This window comes from Podarcis raffonei, chromosome 12, assembly GCF_027172205.1.
Source record: "Podarcis raffonei isolate rPodRaf1 chromosome 12, rPodRaf1.pri, whole genome shotgun sequence".
NCBI classification, from domain to species: domain Eukaryota; kingdom Metazoa; phylum Chordata; class Lepidosauria; order Squamata; family Lacertidae; genus Podarcis; species Podarcis raffonei.
Window position 1 is genome coordinate 55,741,654 of NC_070613.1, and position 17,028 is coordinate 55,758,681.

General features: G+C 46.0%; 1 protein-coding gene across 4 annotated transcripts in view; it reads right to left on the reverse strand.

Annotated features, from left to right (window-relative positions):
* Positions 1 to 14,054, reverse strand: part of AMPH (amphiphysin) — an 87,772-nt gene extending 73,718 nt beyond the window's left edge. For 3 of the 4 annotated variants that reach the window (XM_053359841.1, XM_053359842.1, XM_053359840.1), the window contains exon 1: positions 13,781 to 14,012. In XM_053359841.1, the coding sequence (XP_053215816.1) occupies positions 13,781 to 13,852 (72 nt within the window). In that variant the 5' untranslated portion in view covers positions 13,853 to 14,012. Of the gene's footprint in view, positions 1 to 13,780 lie in introns of all 4 variants that reach the window. The other variant, XM_053359839.1, reaches the window with a different exon arrangement.
* Positions 14,055 to 17,028: the final 2,974 nt, after the last annotated feature.

Below are 17,028 nucleotides of genomic sequence, written 5' to 3' on the forward strand. Positions count from 1 at the left end.
TGGTGGCTCCCTGTTTGTGGAGTGCTCTCCCCAGGGAGATTCACCTGGTGCCTTCATTATATATTTTTAGACACCAGGCAAATGTGTTCCTCTTCAACCAGGCCTTTGACTGATTAACATCTTACAGCATCCTACAGATTTAGAAAACGTCTTAAACCAAACTATGGCTTAGCTCAGCATGGTGCAGAAGTAAAACGATCAGGGAGGAGAAAAGCAACCACGATCCCCTTCAGGGAGGCTGCATGCTCACACATTCACAATAAGCAATGGTTTGGCTTAGTGGGACATGTAAACCAGGCCTCTATGTTGACACTGGAGTGTGATCTATGCTGACACGGACCTGGATCTGTGCCTCCCCTTATCCAGAAATCTTATTAAGTTGCTTTATGCAAGACACCCTTACGCTGCCTCACCTAATCCACGGGATCATACTGAGGAAAGAGTAAGACGCGCCCATATAGACTACCCTGAGATCTTCCTGGTGGAAGTGACAGGATACAAATGTGATAAAAACAGGTAAAATAATAATAGAGAAGCATGTAAAGCAAGCTAGATAACACACTCTGAAAAATCAGATTGACATACCATAGAATTTTCACTGGGAATCTTATAGTGCTTACTAAACATCCAACTGACATATCCAGCTGCTTGTAAAACACACTCCTTCATTTTTGTCAAAATTAACACGGTTTTTGTATTTGGGAGGCAGGTAATTATAAGAGTCTCTCTTTATACCAAGCGCAGAAGGGATCATTAATCTCTCCCAGACTCATGTAGTTTAACACAAAAGTAAAGATTCTGTAACTACTGCTTCTCGTGGATAATTGCACAATATCGTTTAAAAAACGAGCATTATGCTCTTTGGGAACGCAACTGGTTACTACTGAAGAAAAGTGAAGTTTCTCACAATAATGTTAATGAGCAAATAAAAAGACATGGTAAATAAGGCTCTATGGGGCTCCAAACATGATTTAGAAGGAAGTTTAATCAAGGTAAACACATGGAACTATTCCATATTGTGAGATCTTTTCGTGAGCCACTTCACACACAGAGCTGAACCATGGTTTGGCCTTCTGAAGATGAGCTGCAGGGAACCTTAGCTCTGCCTGCACAACTTAAAGCTTTCTCTTCCAATTTCCATTCACCCCAGTTTTTGTGAGATTAAACAATCCGAACCCATGGCTAAACCAGCTTCATAAACTACAGTTTGAATTTGGCTTGTTTCAGCAAACAATTGTTAAGATTAGCTGCAGTCCATCAGATCTGGCAACATGCAAAGCTGTGGGTAATCTAACATGAAAGAGAAAGTCTCTTACCTTCTCCCCATGGCAGCACTGAGGCGCTTCTTCCCCCTTCCCCTTAAAAAAGACCTTTACTTTATATACCACCCTTCATCTGAGGACCACAGGGAGTTTTACCATTTAAAAACACGAAGTTACATATCATAACAACAAATAAAGCAGTAGCAATACAAATACAGTAGGTGACACATACAATTTGAAAGGCCATAGATTGTGTAATTAGCTAAAGGCCTGGCAGAAGAGGAACAGTTTCACCTGGTGTCTAAAGATAATGTAACAAAGGCACCAGGCGAGCTTCCCTGCGGAAAGCATGCCACAAGTGGGGAGCCACTGCAGAAAAGGCCCTGTTGTTGTGTTGCTGCCCTTGAGACCTCTCATGGAGGAGGCACACAAAGAAAGGCTTCCTGTTGTTGTTGTTTCACAGAATAAAAATACAAGGTAAATAGTTAAAACAAAAACAATGAAACATTAACATATTTAAAAGGCTGTAAAATATAAAACAAAAAAATACAAATACAAAATACAAATAAACATATAACACTTTACCTTTAAGCGTTATATGTTTATTTGTATTTTGTATTTGTATTTTTAAGGTAAAGGACCCCTGACAGTTAAGTCCAGTCGCAGATGACTCTGGGGTTGTGGCGCTCATCACGCTTTACTGGCTGAGGGAGCCGACGTTTGTCCGCAGACAGTTTTTCCAGGTCATGAGGCCAGCACAACTAAGCCGCTTCTGGTGAACCAGAGCAGCGCACGGAAACGCCATTTACCTTCCCCCCAGGGCGATACCTATTTATCTACTTGCACTTTGATGTGCTTTCGAACTGCTAGGTGGGCAGGAGCAGGGACCAAGCAACGGGAGCTCACCCCATCGCGGGGATTCGAACCGCCAACCTTCTGATTGGCAAGTCCTAGGCTCTGTGGTTTAGACCACTGCACCACCCGTGTCCCCAATATGACACTTAAGGATCATTTAAAACAACCTCACCCCCAAATAAACAACAGCCACTGCAGTTAAAACCCCATCCTCATTAAAACAATAATTTTAGCACAAGTGGGCTGGCCCACACCCTCGTTTCACCCCTGAAGTGGAGCCCCAGAGGGACTATTTCCATTGGTTCTTCCGCCTTTTGGTGGTGGCCTTGCTGAGGGCAGCCCTGCTACCAGACAGGCAGGCAGGCTTTACAGAGCTGCCCCAGCAACAGGTGCTTGCCTATAAGGGGCGGCAGGTGTTTTCAAAGCAGCCTGTCTGTCCCAGGTCCTTGTCAAAGGACACTGGTTTGCAGTAGCTGTTTTAAGTATGGCATTGAATCTTCTAACCTTCTAATCTTCTAACCTAGAAGTGACCTTGCTCATCCTAATTTTGTAACATTTAAAAGTTGCTTCTGTGGTGCAATTCTCGTTGCAAATTCTGTAGTGCTTTTGTCTGTTTCGTTTCCACAAGCGCTTATTCGATAAACAACAAAAGAATCATCTCATCTTTCCCACTCTAGCACACAGGTTCCCCTAAGAAACATAGAGCGTAGAGAAGTTAAAAGAATAATCAGGGCAAGTCACAAAAAGACAGAATAATTTCTTTCTTTGAGAAATACCAAACACCTGTCACCAATGAACAACAACTCCAAGCACACCTATTGATTTCAAGTGCGCAACTACATCAACTCCTGCCCAAAGGAATCCGCCTTTGCTCTGGCTAAAAACAAAGATGCTGCTTTCGGCAAGTGTGAGCCCAGAGAACATCAGCGTAAGAGATCTTTAAGAACCTTGTTGGCACAAAGGTGGAGAACAAGTCTAGCACCCACTAAGGAAGAATGGCAGTGTAAAATGTTTGATTATGTTGAACTGGCTGGTCTGACAAACAGGATAAGAGAAAACGAAGATAAGGAATATGAGGAGGAACGGATAATGTTTATTGACTATTTCAAGAACCAGTATGGAGAAATACATGGCTTAACAGGTCTCGTGTAAATCCAGCAGTTGAAATAGATAAGAGTATTTAATAGCTAACAAATCTGATGATTAAAAAGATGTGCATTACGTGGAGTAGTAGGAAAGCAAAGGAACCAGGAAAAGGGTGGAAGGGAAGTCATAGGGTATGTGTATACATGCTGTTATTGGTACGAAGTTGTAAGTGGGACGGGGGAGGGGATTAAATATGCTTTCTGTTCTTGTTTTTGAAAATGCAAATATATATATATATATATATATATATATATATATATATATATATATATATATTAAAAAGCTGAGAGATCTTTATAGAGAAAATTTTACTATTTAAAAATCAGTATTTATAATTAAGCAAAAGACCTACTGTCCCATGAACCAGCCATTTCTGAAACATGGCTCCAGCAATGAACTGGGCATTGAACAGCCAACAGCATTAAATTGAAACAAATCAACATTTTCAATCATTAATAACCCCCCCCCCACACACACACATATGACTCCTCTTCTTCCTTAAATTTCAGCATTTTACATTTTTGGAATCTAACCATCCTAGATTCTCTGTATAGCTTGAGGTAGACCCTGTTTTATCTTGAGAGCTAGTCTGCACAATACTTTCAGCATGGAGGCTAACATCCCTGCACACAGGCGCTGGCTCCTGGGGGCTGAGGCACTTTGGGCCCCCTCAGTGTTTGTTTGGGGGGCCGGGGACCCCCATTGTTGAGGCAAAACATGGAGCTGGGTTCAGAGCAATGTCAGGACATCATGCAACATCGCACATGTAACATTAGGACGTGGTGTCAGGCCCCCTCAACGTTCTTCAGAAGATGGCACCACTGTCCCTGTGGCAAGTTTCCCAGACCCCACCTGAACCTTTCCCTATACTTTACCCTGCAAAGTTCCCTCCCACAGTCGCCAATCATCAAGGATACCAAAACTCACAAGTTGTACTCAAGAACACAGGAGGAGGCTGGGGAGGAAAACTCACCAGTGCCATGCACAAAATATAGACCGACTCTCACATTGCTCTCTAATATTGCAGGGAAACTCTTCATGTGAACCATTCTACTGGCCCTGTTCAGTGCAGATACCACCCTGCAACTATAATAGCACAGCCATAGATGGTCCTTTTGGCACACACTGCAGATGTGCAGTCAACGGTGGCAGCCAAGGGTGCTCTTGGGAGTCACGTCTGGAGATGGATGAAGGAACAGGAGCCCTCTTCATTGCTGCAGGAGAGCAGCAGGCAGGGTGGCAGGTGGTGTGATGAGGATATTGGATTCTCATCTAATAAACAGCATGCCAACTGAGCTTGATAGCTCTTGTGCTCTTGTTACCCCTTTGCTGCAATGAGTGCCTGGACAGCAGAGACAGCAAATGGGCCAACTGAAAATATCAGGCAGGTTAGGAAGACCCATTCCCAGGCAAGACTCAGTCATCTGGCTGCTGGAGGTGAAGTTAACTAATTCAGTTGCCATCACCTCCAACCCATGTTTTGATGTGTGTTGTTGTGTTTTACTTTCTGAGCATTGTTAGCTGCTTTAGGTACAAGTTTATGGGAAAGTGGCCCACAAATAATAATTAATAACCGAAACGGAGAAACACAAAGCACTCCCCCTTACATAAACTCACAAAACAAGAAGTTAAAGCTGTAATCCTATACATACTTAGCTGGGATTAAGCCCCACTGAAAACAACCAGGCTTACTATTGAGTAGACATGTACAGAATTGCACTACAAATATCTTAATACCTGCTATCAAAGTCAATTAGCTGATATTTAGATGTCGTTTGATCCATGTATGTCCACATATAAATGTGATGTGGAAATTGAGAAACTAAGTGGATAATCATTACAGTGCCTCATTAAGTAGGTAATGAACATATGGCCTTAAATTCAAACAGATGGCCCCAAGATCTTCAGAGGCGGCTCTCTTCTGCATCCCACTGTTGGGGGCAGTGGTGGCACGAGAGACGGCCTTCTCTGTGGTGGCACCCCACTTGTAGAGCGCCTGCATAAAGAGAGTCCTCCTGGATCAGATCAAAGGCCTACCTAGTCTAGAATCCTGTTCTCATCCTGGCCAGCCAGAGGCCTACAGGACTTGAAGACGACATCATTCTTGCTGCTTGCAGTTCCCAGGAACTGATAATCAGAGGCCCTCTGTCTCCAGCAGTGGAGGTAGAACATACCCATCGCAGCCTGTCACCACTGATAGCTTGATTGGTCAGATATCTTTTAAAGCCATCACTGCATCCTCTGTGAGCGAATTCCATAGTTTAACTATGTGATGCATGAAGAAGTACTTTCTTCTGCCTGTCCTAAATCTTTCGATATTCCGCTTCATTAAATATTCTGTTATCATGAAAAGAGGAAGAATTGTTTCTCCTGTGTCCACTTTCTCTTTTCAATTTTATTTAGTTTTCAAAAGTTTACATACATACCATCCACAATACTTTACCATCCACACTTTAATTTATCCATTGACTCCCCACACCCCATAATGTTCTGTTTTAATGCTGCATATTTGAACATAACATGTACGTCCTTAGTTATTAGGCTTAATGTCTTTCTACTGCTTCTCGTATTTCAAACCCTGCTTGCGTTTTCATGCAACTAGAATAGTTCTTTAGCTATACTACAAAAGGTTTCCAGTCCTCAAAGAATGATTCGTCATTTTGGTTGTGTTCTCAACACCACACTTTATTTTATACATCTTTACTGTGTGTCTCCTTACTTGCCATTTTTCTGTATTAAAAAGCCCCAAATGTTCCAACCTTTCCTCATAGCACGTTGCTCTGTCCCTTTGATAATTTTGGCTGCCCTTTTCTTCGTCTTCTTCAACACTATAATATCCTTTCTGAGGTGAAGTAACATAACTGCACAAAGTATTCTACAAGTAGTCACACCATAGATTTGTATAGTGGCAATATGGCACTGGCTGTTTTAGCTTCAATCCAATTCCCGATATTCCCTAGCGTGGCATTCCCCTTTTTCACAGCTGCCACATCCTGGCTTGCCATCTTCACTGAGCTGTCCCACTACAACCCCAAGGGGGTGTACCTTCTACCTAGGGCCTATTTGGATTCACACAGTATTAATCATTTGCAAGTCTATGGAAATATGAAAGGTCCCCCTCCCCAAAACATTGCCCTTGGCATTTGAGACTTGTGAAATAGCCATAAGGATAAGTTGAAGTATTGCATTAATGGCGCAAAGGAGGAAGACGTTAATAAATATTCCGAAGAACAATGGCAGACAAGGGAAACACTTAAAGGACTCTTTGTGCATGATTTTATTACATACCTCATGTTGTGTTAGGTTCATGTTGCATCTTTTTGGCTTGCGAATGTGGCAAACCCAGAAGTGTACACTTCCGGGTTTTGAAGCATTGTGCACACTTCACACATGCGCAGAAGCGCTCTATCACACTCTGCACTTGCGCAGAAGCGCCGCTGTAGTTGCGGACTTTTCAGGGTGCAAACAACACCCCAGAATGGATCGTGTCTGCAACTAGAGGTACCACTGTATTCTCTTGTGGAGAAAAAGCCAGTGCTTTTTTTTCTTAAAACACATTTAGGGATGCTCTCATTTTCCTATTCATATTGAAATACTGTCCCTCAATGAGGCCAAACTTAGATTCACAAAATTTTTAGGGGTATGCATATCCCTGCATCCTGCCCCCTAGAAAAAAATGCTGGAAAAAGCTATCTCACAGTGATTTTCTCCCACCCTGGACCTCAATTCATGGCTATATCGTAGTTATTGAAATATTCTGCTGGTTTGTGGACTAGGATGTTTTTTAAAACCTTTCTTTATTGTTGTGGTTGTTTGGGTTTTATTGTTTTTCATGCTGTGTGCCACTTCAAAGACTTATGCTGATGGAAAAGCCATCTTGTAAATAAATGAACAAAATATAAACACATAAGACGCACAAAATGTCACAGGTGAAGAATGCCTGAGTGTCTGCCTGAGAGGTTTCTGTGTCCTGTGTCAGGCCACTTGCCTATTTGGCTCATCATTGGCCAGAAATCTTCTGGGTTTCAGTCTTGGAGATTCTAGGGACTGAATATGGGATGTTCTGTATGCAAAGCAGCCCATTCATCCGCATGATGAAGCACAGATGATTATTGGGCTTTCAATGATTACTCTGAACCACAGCCTTGGAGCACTTCAGTCCAAGGAATGCTAGATACAGAATGGGATGGGCTCCTCTGAGGGGTCAATGGGACTTGGAAAGGATTTCAGAATTTCTAGCTTTCATTTATTTAGGATCCAGCACTAGATTTTAGGCACCGGCCAAGCACAAAGCCAAATGAAAAGTCCATATTCCCAAGGGCTGGTCTGCAATTTCTAAGCTACAAGGTACCTGGGAACCCCCGTCGTTCTACTCGGACACTGAGGTCCAGCGCCGAGGCCCTTCTGGTGGTTCCCTCACTGCGAGAACCAGGCAGAGGGACTTCTTGGTAGTGGCACCCGCCCTGTGGAACGCCCTCCCACCAGATGTCAAAGAGAACAACAACTACCAGACTTTTAGAAGACATCTGAAGGCAGCCCTGTTTAGGGAAGCTTTTAACGTCTGATGCATTACTGTATTTTAATATTTTGTTGGAAGCTGCCCAGAGTGGCTGGGGAAGCCCAGCCAGATGGGCGGGCTATAAATAAGGAACATAGCAAGCGAACTTATTCCAAGTCAGACCATTGGTCCATCTGGCTCTTCAGAGTCTCAGGCCAAGGTCTTTCTCAGCCCTGTCTGAAGATTTCAGGGACTGAACCTGGGACTTTGTGCAGGTGTTCTCCCACTGAGCTATGGGCCTTCCCCAATTTCCTTGTCCTAGCACACAGGTCTACACATACAGCAGAATGAGGAAGTAGAATAGACTGAATTCAGACTGCCAGTGTGAGATTACAACTTCTACAATGGAGGGATGGGAAACTTTCAGCTCACCAGCCTAACTGGGCCCACAAGTCTGTTTCAGCTAAGCCACAGCCACCTGGCCTCCAGCTGACATCATATCTGACACCAGCCAACGGCCAGATCTTCAACAGCCCCTTTCAAGGCACTGCACAAAATAGTGCTTTGAAAGGGGCTCTGCTGTGGGGCAAAGATGGTCGGCTGAAGTGGGCACCCACCCTTCTGTCAAATGTGGCCTGCAAGGGGTGAGGGACAACAGCTGGCCTGCTGGGGTGCAAAGATCCCTCACCCCTGCCCTGCAAAAGATCCCTCACCCCTGCCCTGTAAAAGGCAAAACCCCAGGAAACAGGAAATAAGCAGACAGGGAGAGGTTCTGTATCAGAGGTGGAAAACTGTTACCAGGGCCGGACTAAGCCTTTTTAGCACCTGAGGCGAACCACAAAATGGTGTCCCCCCACCCCACTAAGGAAGAAGGGGTGAGTGAAGATTGACATCAGGAACAAGGGTGGGAAGAGACCAGCAATGCCTCCTATTGGCCAAGAGGCCACTGTAGAGGCAGCGGGGGGGGGGGTGTTGCTGAGGAGACGGCAGATCTGGCCTCCAAGGAGAGTGCCACAGCTGTCACTGCCACCACCACAGCAGCAGCAGCAGGCAATGTACTCCTTGGAGGCTGGATCTGCTGTTCCTGTGGATCCTTCTGCTTGAGGTGGTCTTCTCACCTGGCCTCATGGATACGCCAGCCCTGACTATTACCATTGTACTGTAGGCTGCAGTCCAGCCATGCAACAGTCAGAGGTTTCTACACACACTCTCTCTCTCTTCCACCATTAAGGCAAGCAAGAGGCATTATCACAAGTCAAGGAGGCGTTTCAGCCAGGCAAAAACGTTAGAATTACACAGAGCAGGCCTGACAAAGGCTGCATGGTCTGAGAAGTGTCCTGAGGGCTGGACAGAGAGGTTTGAACACATTTGGCCCATGGGCTTGAAGTTCCCCACCCTGTTCTAGAAGGCTTTCCATTTTCAGGGAGCTAATAAACACAAGAGAGTATTCAAAATGTGACTGCCCAGTTCATTCTGCCAGGGAATTCTAAGGAGGAAGAAAACCAAAGCAGCCTGATGATGACTGAGCATGCTCAGTGGCCATGGAATGTTGGCTCTGTTGTGGAGTGGAAAGGACAATGCAGGAGGGAATTCAATAGAGTATCCTGGGAAAGGGCATGACTGGCTGGCCAAAACACAGGACCAGAGTACGGACTTCCGGGTTAGCGCCAGCGGCTAATGGCGGATTCCCTCCGAGCTCCGGAGGGAATCGGCTCCACAGGATCAGGGTTGTACCGCTGCGGCGACGCGGGGACCCCTAAAAATCACAGGCGGTGAAGCCTGTGAACCTGGTGACTCGGCGGGCACCATTTGCGCCCCCCCCCCGACCTGAGAAGGAGCCTTTTTAAAGGCTTCGGAACGGGGGACGGGGTGAGCGGCACGGTGCTGAGAGTCGACTGCTTCTCCTGTGGAGTGAAGCCGCGCTGCCATGGCCGGAGAGCGCTGACTTCTTCTTGTGATTTGGACTTCAAAATAACAACCCGTGAGTAGTACGGAAATTGGATTTTTAAAGAAATTTTTTTGTGTGTGAATTAGGTACGATCGGGGAAGGCGCAAACAGGAAGTCCACCTCCTCGTCCTGTAAACAATCTAAAGCAAGGACCTGCTAACTAAGGTCGAGAGAATTTTTTCTTTTATTATTGGGCAAAAGACATTAATTTCACGATTTGGCACTAGAAGAAACCTTACTGGAGGATAAGAGCTAATTTTGGGAGCTGAAGTGCCACCCCCCCGGACCCGGGAGTGATCCGCGAGAGAGCCTGTTGAAGATATTGAAGAGTTTGACAGCTGTCAAATTAGCTGTCAAGACGGAAAAGGAGAACTTTGTTTCTGCTGCTTCTGCTGGCTATATTTGTTACAATTTGACTATACTTTGTTGAAATCAAGGAAGAACTGATACAAACTAATTTGATTTTTGGATTTGAACTGGAAAGAATACTAAGTAACCAAAATCCCTCTAGAGGGGATTTTGGGACATTACAAGAATGGCTGAAGGAGGGGAAATTCAAGCTGAATTGGACAGAGTCTTTGTTCTCTTGGGAAAGTTACAAGGCCAAATTGATGTTTTGGCTACAAATGTTGCAACTCTGGACTTAACAGTAAACAAATCCATTGAATTTGATAAGGACTTGACTCAGGAAGCCCATGCAGCTTGACAAGAAGAGAAACTTGAGAGCTTTGAGAGTGTGAAGAAAGAGATATATGTTGTTCCTGAGGAAAAGGAAGGAGGAGCTGTAATTTTACAGATGATAAAGGAGAGCCAGAGGCCTGACATGATGGCTACAAAGGAAAATAAGAACTTGATGGTGAAAATTTGGTCTGAATTGGAGACTGAAGAATGGAGAGATCTCCTTACGTGGAGATCTGAAGACCCAAGGATTACAAATTTGATTAAGGTGGAAGTTGGAGCTTTGGAGACATTTGGATTTGAAAGGAGTAAGAAACAAGATTCAGGCTCCACTTTTAAGTATGGAGGTCTGGCTGGAAGAAACATGGACTCTATTGGACTAGAGCTTCTCCGAGATTTGGTGTTTAATACCAAGGACTATCAAAAAAACCGGCAGAGAGGAATTGAGAGAGAATTAAGAGCCTCGGACGTGAGGTCTCCAGGCTGATAGTAGATTGACTGATGGACGCTTATTGGGGATTGGAACCGGGAAAGGGGGGGTGGAGTTTAGGAATCCAAAGGGTGTATAATTATAATCTGTTTTGCTTTTATTTTGTTTTGTTATTTGTATGAGAATTGAGGAAATCGTGGAAGGGAATTTAGGCTGGCTTTAGAAAAAGGCTTTAAGAATAAGCACTGATGTATAATCATTGATGTCTACAAGGCAAAATTGGTTTTTCAAAATGAACTAAATATAAAATATAAAAAGGTTAAAAATTAGGGATAAGAACTTGTTGAACCAACAATTTGAATTGGAACACAAGAGGGGGAGGTGTGGGGAAGTCAGGGAAATATGTTATTGAAAATAAGGATTCTGAATTCTATGTGTTTTTAAACTTTTTTTGTTTCTTCTTTTTTGATTTTTTAATGTATTATAATGGAAAATTTAAATAAATATTTTTTTAAAAAAAAAACACAGGACAAGAGTACACCACACATTAACATTTTGTTACAGGTCTTGCTTGTCTTCTATACTTAGATGAGTGTTGCTCACTCCTAGAGGGGAAATGCAACAAATTCAAACTAACACATGCTATACATGTGCCATTTATTAAATGGCATTTAAGACAAAACCTACTGTGATATCTTCCCCCTCTGCACTCTTATCCAAGACCCATTTGTTCCACTGAGACTTGCACAGGAAGATATTGCAGATAGGTTGGCTGATACTCACTCTGCACATGAAACTACATGTAACTAAGTGTTTTGCTCACCACTTGGCTAGAAGATGGTCTTCTAGATCCAAAATGGAAGCTTAGATCCTTCCATTTTGAGTCAAACCATCTCCTGCTTGTTCCTGCCAGCATTTACTTGAACATTAAGAAGCCTTACGTCTAGACCATCAGGAAACAGGACAATACAGACCATCAGTGCCTAGAGGAATATCTTTAATCAGCTGGAAATGCAGGTGTGTCTTTGAATGCTTAGCTGTTGCTCACCAAAGAGCTGGCAAGAGACTCTGATAAAGTCCAGTGACATGGGCAAGGTGGCCTTTGGCAATACCCACAGAGGTGATTTAGAGACAGCCTTCTTAGCAATCGATTGCCCCGCTCTCCAAGTGAGCGCGGCAAGGAAGATCACATTAGTTCACGATGAGCTTGGGTGGTTATTAAAAGAAACACAATCTTCTTACAGTATGGAAAGTGTGCAAGCATGGAGGTGGGGCCGGGGAACAGCCAAATCTTTTGGTCTGTGAATAGATCTGCTCTGCAGATGCAATCCTCCTTCTACACTGCAGCTACCAAGGGACTTATTCTCCCTTTGGTTTTATCAAGGCCACAAACAAGGAGGTGGTACAAGCAAGCCCACTGTAGAGGCTCCCATCGTTGTGCCCTAAGAATTTTCTTCTCCTAACCAAAAATTTTACAGGGGCTCAGAAAATTTTGCCTGATGCCCTGAATGTTCTCACAGAGATGGGAAGGGAGTAAAGGAAGGACCACAAAACCCTCTCAGTAACTGCAAACCAGCTTCACCCAGGCGGCACCTTTATGAAAATGTGCAAGGTGATATTGTCCTCTGCACCAGCCACCATCAGCAGGTCTGTCTCCAGAGAGTGGCCAAGTCGGGCGTCTGCTGGAGGTCTCAAGAGTGCCAAAGGGACGACTGCTCCTACGGCACAGACATCTATGCTTGGCATGGATCCCACTAGAAGCTCAGAGGCAGAGTGGGGGAGCCACATCTCCTTCCTTCTGGGGTCCACTGAAGGCACTTTGCCCAAGGGACCTCAAATTTCTCAAGCTGGCACCACCTATCAGAGCAGCTTGGCACACATGCACAATGCAAGCACCTGTGCCAAACTAAGGACTGGCCCAAGTAGGAAACTCAGGACCGCCTCCAGTAATGTTCCAGGCAGATCAGTGCAGCCTCAGCCATTGTGTGGGGTCCCAGCCTGGGTGCCAACAACACATGGTTCATCCCTTAGCGACAGAACAGCTCTGACTGGGCTGAAAATAAGTTGTGCCATTGCATCAGTCCATCTCGGATCACTTCATTCAAGAGAATAATGACTAAATGGGACAAGGGATATTACATAACATCACTGATACTGGCAGCTTGCCAGCGGAGAAAGGGGGGGAATCCACCACCAACATTATTGGGTATTTATTAGCCAAACGCGCATTGGATAGCCCCGTTCAACAATCCACTCGCCAGTTGCGGACGTGCCTCAAAGGGCGCATTTCAAACAGGCCCAAATCCGCAAACAGCCAGAAAGCCAAACGCTGGGAGCTGCTGCCCGCTTCTCCCCGGGTCACCAGAATAGCGCAGCTCTCTCCATCTCTCTCTTCAGAAAGCCCTTGTTTCTTGCCTTGCAGCCGATGCCCTCGGATTCCCCTGACCTTCCGGGGGAAGGACGTGCCTTAGTCCCTCCGTTAGCAGCCCAGGCAGATATGGAACAGCAGCGAGGAGCTGCTCCAGAGATATTTTTTCCAGCGCACCTTTAAGGCGAAGGCGGCCTCAGGTGTGTGTGTGTGATTCAGCATCACTGCCCAGATGCCAGCGCTCCGCCAGATCGCTGTGGCCAAGATCCATTTATCGGGAAACCTAATCGTGGAACCGGGGGGAGGGGGTGGTTTGCCTCTCGCAGGCCCTTTGCACAGGATGCAAAGCAGCTGCGCGCAAAGGCGCGTTCTGAGCCTCTGCTCCAAGCGGGCGCCGCGGGGCGCTGCGCTTTCCCCTCCCCTCTGCACCCCCACAGAAACTGCCGCAAGGACCTTCTCCCCACCCACCCGCCCCCGTTGCCCCCACAGCCTTCCAGTTATCTCCGCAGCCCCGTGGATGCAGAAGGTCCCCCAGGCGGGCAGACGGCTCCTTTCCTCGCCACCTGCGTCCCCTTCGGTCCTTCCACCGGCTTACCTTTTCCTGCGCTCTGCTGAGCCTCTTCTGGACATTTTTCGCGAAGACGCCGCTTGTTTTCATGTCGGCCATGGTGGCTGGTGCAGGGATGCTGCCGAGGAGGGAAATCTCACGGAGCCCGGCTGCAGAGAGCGAGGGAGATGAGAGATGGAGGTCGGATCCCAGAGAGAAAGAGGAGGGACAAAGGGAAGCAGGAGGGAGGTGCCTTAAAGCTGCAGCGGCCGAGGAGCTGGTGCATCAGTGGCCAAGCCGGAGAGAGATTGGGCGGCGAGCGGAGGAGGCGAGGAGGGCTTGTCAAGCGTGTTCACACGTGACGCCCAGATTGCAATCCCGTGCAGCCCTCCTCGTTAATTCTGAACAGACGTGCGTAGGATGCAGGGGAGAGGAGCGCTCCAATCCTACGCATATTTTCTTGGAAGTAAATAAGATGCGGGGATTACTTTCGGGTACCCACGGCCAGGATTAAGGCTGGTTTGCCAATCTAGTGGGAAACATGTACTCGCAAAATGAGCAGCAGTTGTCCCTTTCTGCTTTCCAGTCCATCTTAATCTTAGATAATGGGTCCGATAATGCTACTACGTAGCAAAAAGGCTCTGAGTCAATATGGCTTCAATTGTTTATAGGAACCAATTACTGTGCATGCTTATTCACAAAATAGATGTATTAAAAGGTGGAAAGGAAAGCTTGGTTTTTAGATCAGCAATTTATTCGCTGGTCAAATCTAGAGAGATTAAAAGCAATCCATCCTAGCCAGTGGATCTCCTGAATTTACTACTTACTATTCCTACAACTATTCCTACTATTCCGGGATACGGGTGGCGCTGTGGGTTAAACCACAAAGCCTAGGACTTGCCGATCAGAAGGTCGGTGGTTCAAATCCCCGCAACGGGGTGAGCTCCCGTTGCTCGGTCCCTGCTCCTGCCAACCTAGCAGTTCGAAAGCACATCAAAGTGCAAGTAGATAAATAGGTACTGCTCTGGTGGGAAGGTAAACGGCGTTTCCGTGCGCTCCTCTGATTCGCCAGAAGCGGCTTAGCCATGCTGGCCACATGACCCAGAAGCTGAATGCCGGCTCCCTCGACCACCGCAACCCCAGAGTCGGTCACGACTGGACCTAATGGTCAGGGGTCCCTTTACCTTTATTCCTACAACATGCCTGTCAGGGACTGGCAAGGTGCTGGAGTGTGTGTGGGGGGAGTGAGGCTGGAGTCTGATTTGGGAGAGGGGGGCGGGTGAGCGCTTTGTGAAGACCTGTACCAGCCAGGAGACAAGATTTAGAGGCAAGGGAAACTTCAGAGTTGGAGGATGGAGCACAGGATGGGTCAGAAGATGAGGAAGAGGTAGATCAGGCAAGTGAAGGTCCAGGTGCTTCCCCACCCTCTCCTGCCCCACTGTCTCCCAGAACCAGCAGGGGACTGAAAAGGGATGAGCAGAGGAAGTTGCCACGCAGGCACAGTCTCCGGTTGCATGTGTGCAGCCTCTACGCTAGATTGGGGTGCAGAGCAGTAGAAGCACCTGTGTAACCTTCGACAATTAACTATCTGTTGTGTGTTTTCCTTTGGCTGGGAAGCACCTTTGGCAATGCCATTGGGCAGCAGAAGCCAACACAAGGCCCTCCCCATATTGATGGACTCCAGCTCCCATCATCTTTGCCCATTGGCCATGCTGGCTAGAGCTGATGGGAGGAGAAGTCTAGCAACACTAGGAGAGCACCATGTTGGCTACCCCTGCCCTCAGGCCTAGGATCTTGTTTGAAGCACAAGGACTTCACTGTTTTGCACATGGAAGAGCTAGGGTTGAAAGCCATTGCTCCAGACAGTGGTCAAGGAAGTGGATTTTGCCACTCAGATGGCCCTCCCTTGGAGCAACAGACTCTTACTACACTGAGTCTCTCAATAACTGTTAGTTGGAGTATCCCACACCAAAGCAATCCAGACTCACATGTGAATGAAAAAATGTGGAACCCAGCTGATATTTTTTGTTCTTTGGTGTTTTTTTTAAGTTCCCTGAATCAAATTGGGTTGGACCGGGAAAAAATGGCTTTGGGACAGATCTCATCCAAAGGCTGCCAAAGTTAGACACCCCTGATTTAGAGGTAAAGGTAAAGGTAAAAGGACCCCTGACCATTAGGTCCAGTCGTGACCGACTCTGGGGTTGCAGCGCTCATCTCGCTTTATTGGCCGAGGGAGCCGGCATACAGCTTCCAGGTCATGTGGCCGGCATGACTAAGCCGCTTCTGGCGAACCAGAGCAGCGCACAGAAACGCCGTTTACCTTTCTGCTGGAGTGGTACCTATTTATCTACTTGCACTTTCGAACTGCTAGGTGAGCAGGAGCAGGGATCGAGCAACGGGAGCTCACCCTGTTGCAGGGATTCGAACCGCCGACCTTCTGATCGGCAAGCCCTAGGCTCTGTGGTTTAACCCACAGCGCCACCCGCGTCCCTGAGGATTTAGAGGTATGTAGAAGTAATTCCAAGAAAAAGACATATCCTTATTCATTCTTGGCTAAAAACCAAACAATAATATGGACACATCCCATCCTAGTTAAGCACTTTAAAGTCCCAAAGGAATTACTTAACTCTCCCGCTGAAACTAATGGACTTTGAAATGCTTAACTTCGGCAGGACTATGTCCTGTGTGGGTTATTTAAGGAGGCATTCGCAAGGAATAAGCTCAAACGGTTTACATGAAGTTCACTTTCTATCTTATCAAAAGCAAGGAGTGACTTAGGCACTGCATGAGCACAGAAAGCACAAGCTAGTCACACTTCTTCTAACTGGATACACCACCAATATTGAAAGTGTGGATTTGAACATCTCTCTCATGAAGCCTCTAGTCCAGACATCCTCTCCACAGTTCCATCTGTTCTCCTAATCCAAACACACCCCAGAGATTTATTGCCATAATGATGCTTCCAATGTGAAGGTATCGGACTGGGCTGCATCCTGTGGACGATTTGCATGGATTGAGATTGCTTCTCTCTCTCGTTTCTTCGCAGGCATTTCCTAAAATAGCTTGACTTCCCATTTCTCTGGAGTTTTGCCAGGTATTTGCTGTCTTTAACACTTGAGGAAGCAGAGCTTATAAATGATATAGTCCAGGGACTGCAAATTAAGAAATTATATTTACTGACATACTCAAAGCCTGAATCTCAAGCAGAAGCAGGAGTAATAATAACAGCAGTTCCTCAAAATATAAGATGTTCCTTCTAACTAAATTTCCATCCTTGTAAACATCACTATAGAAAC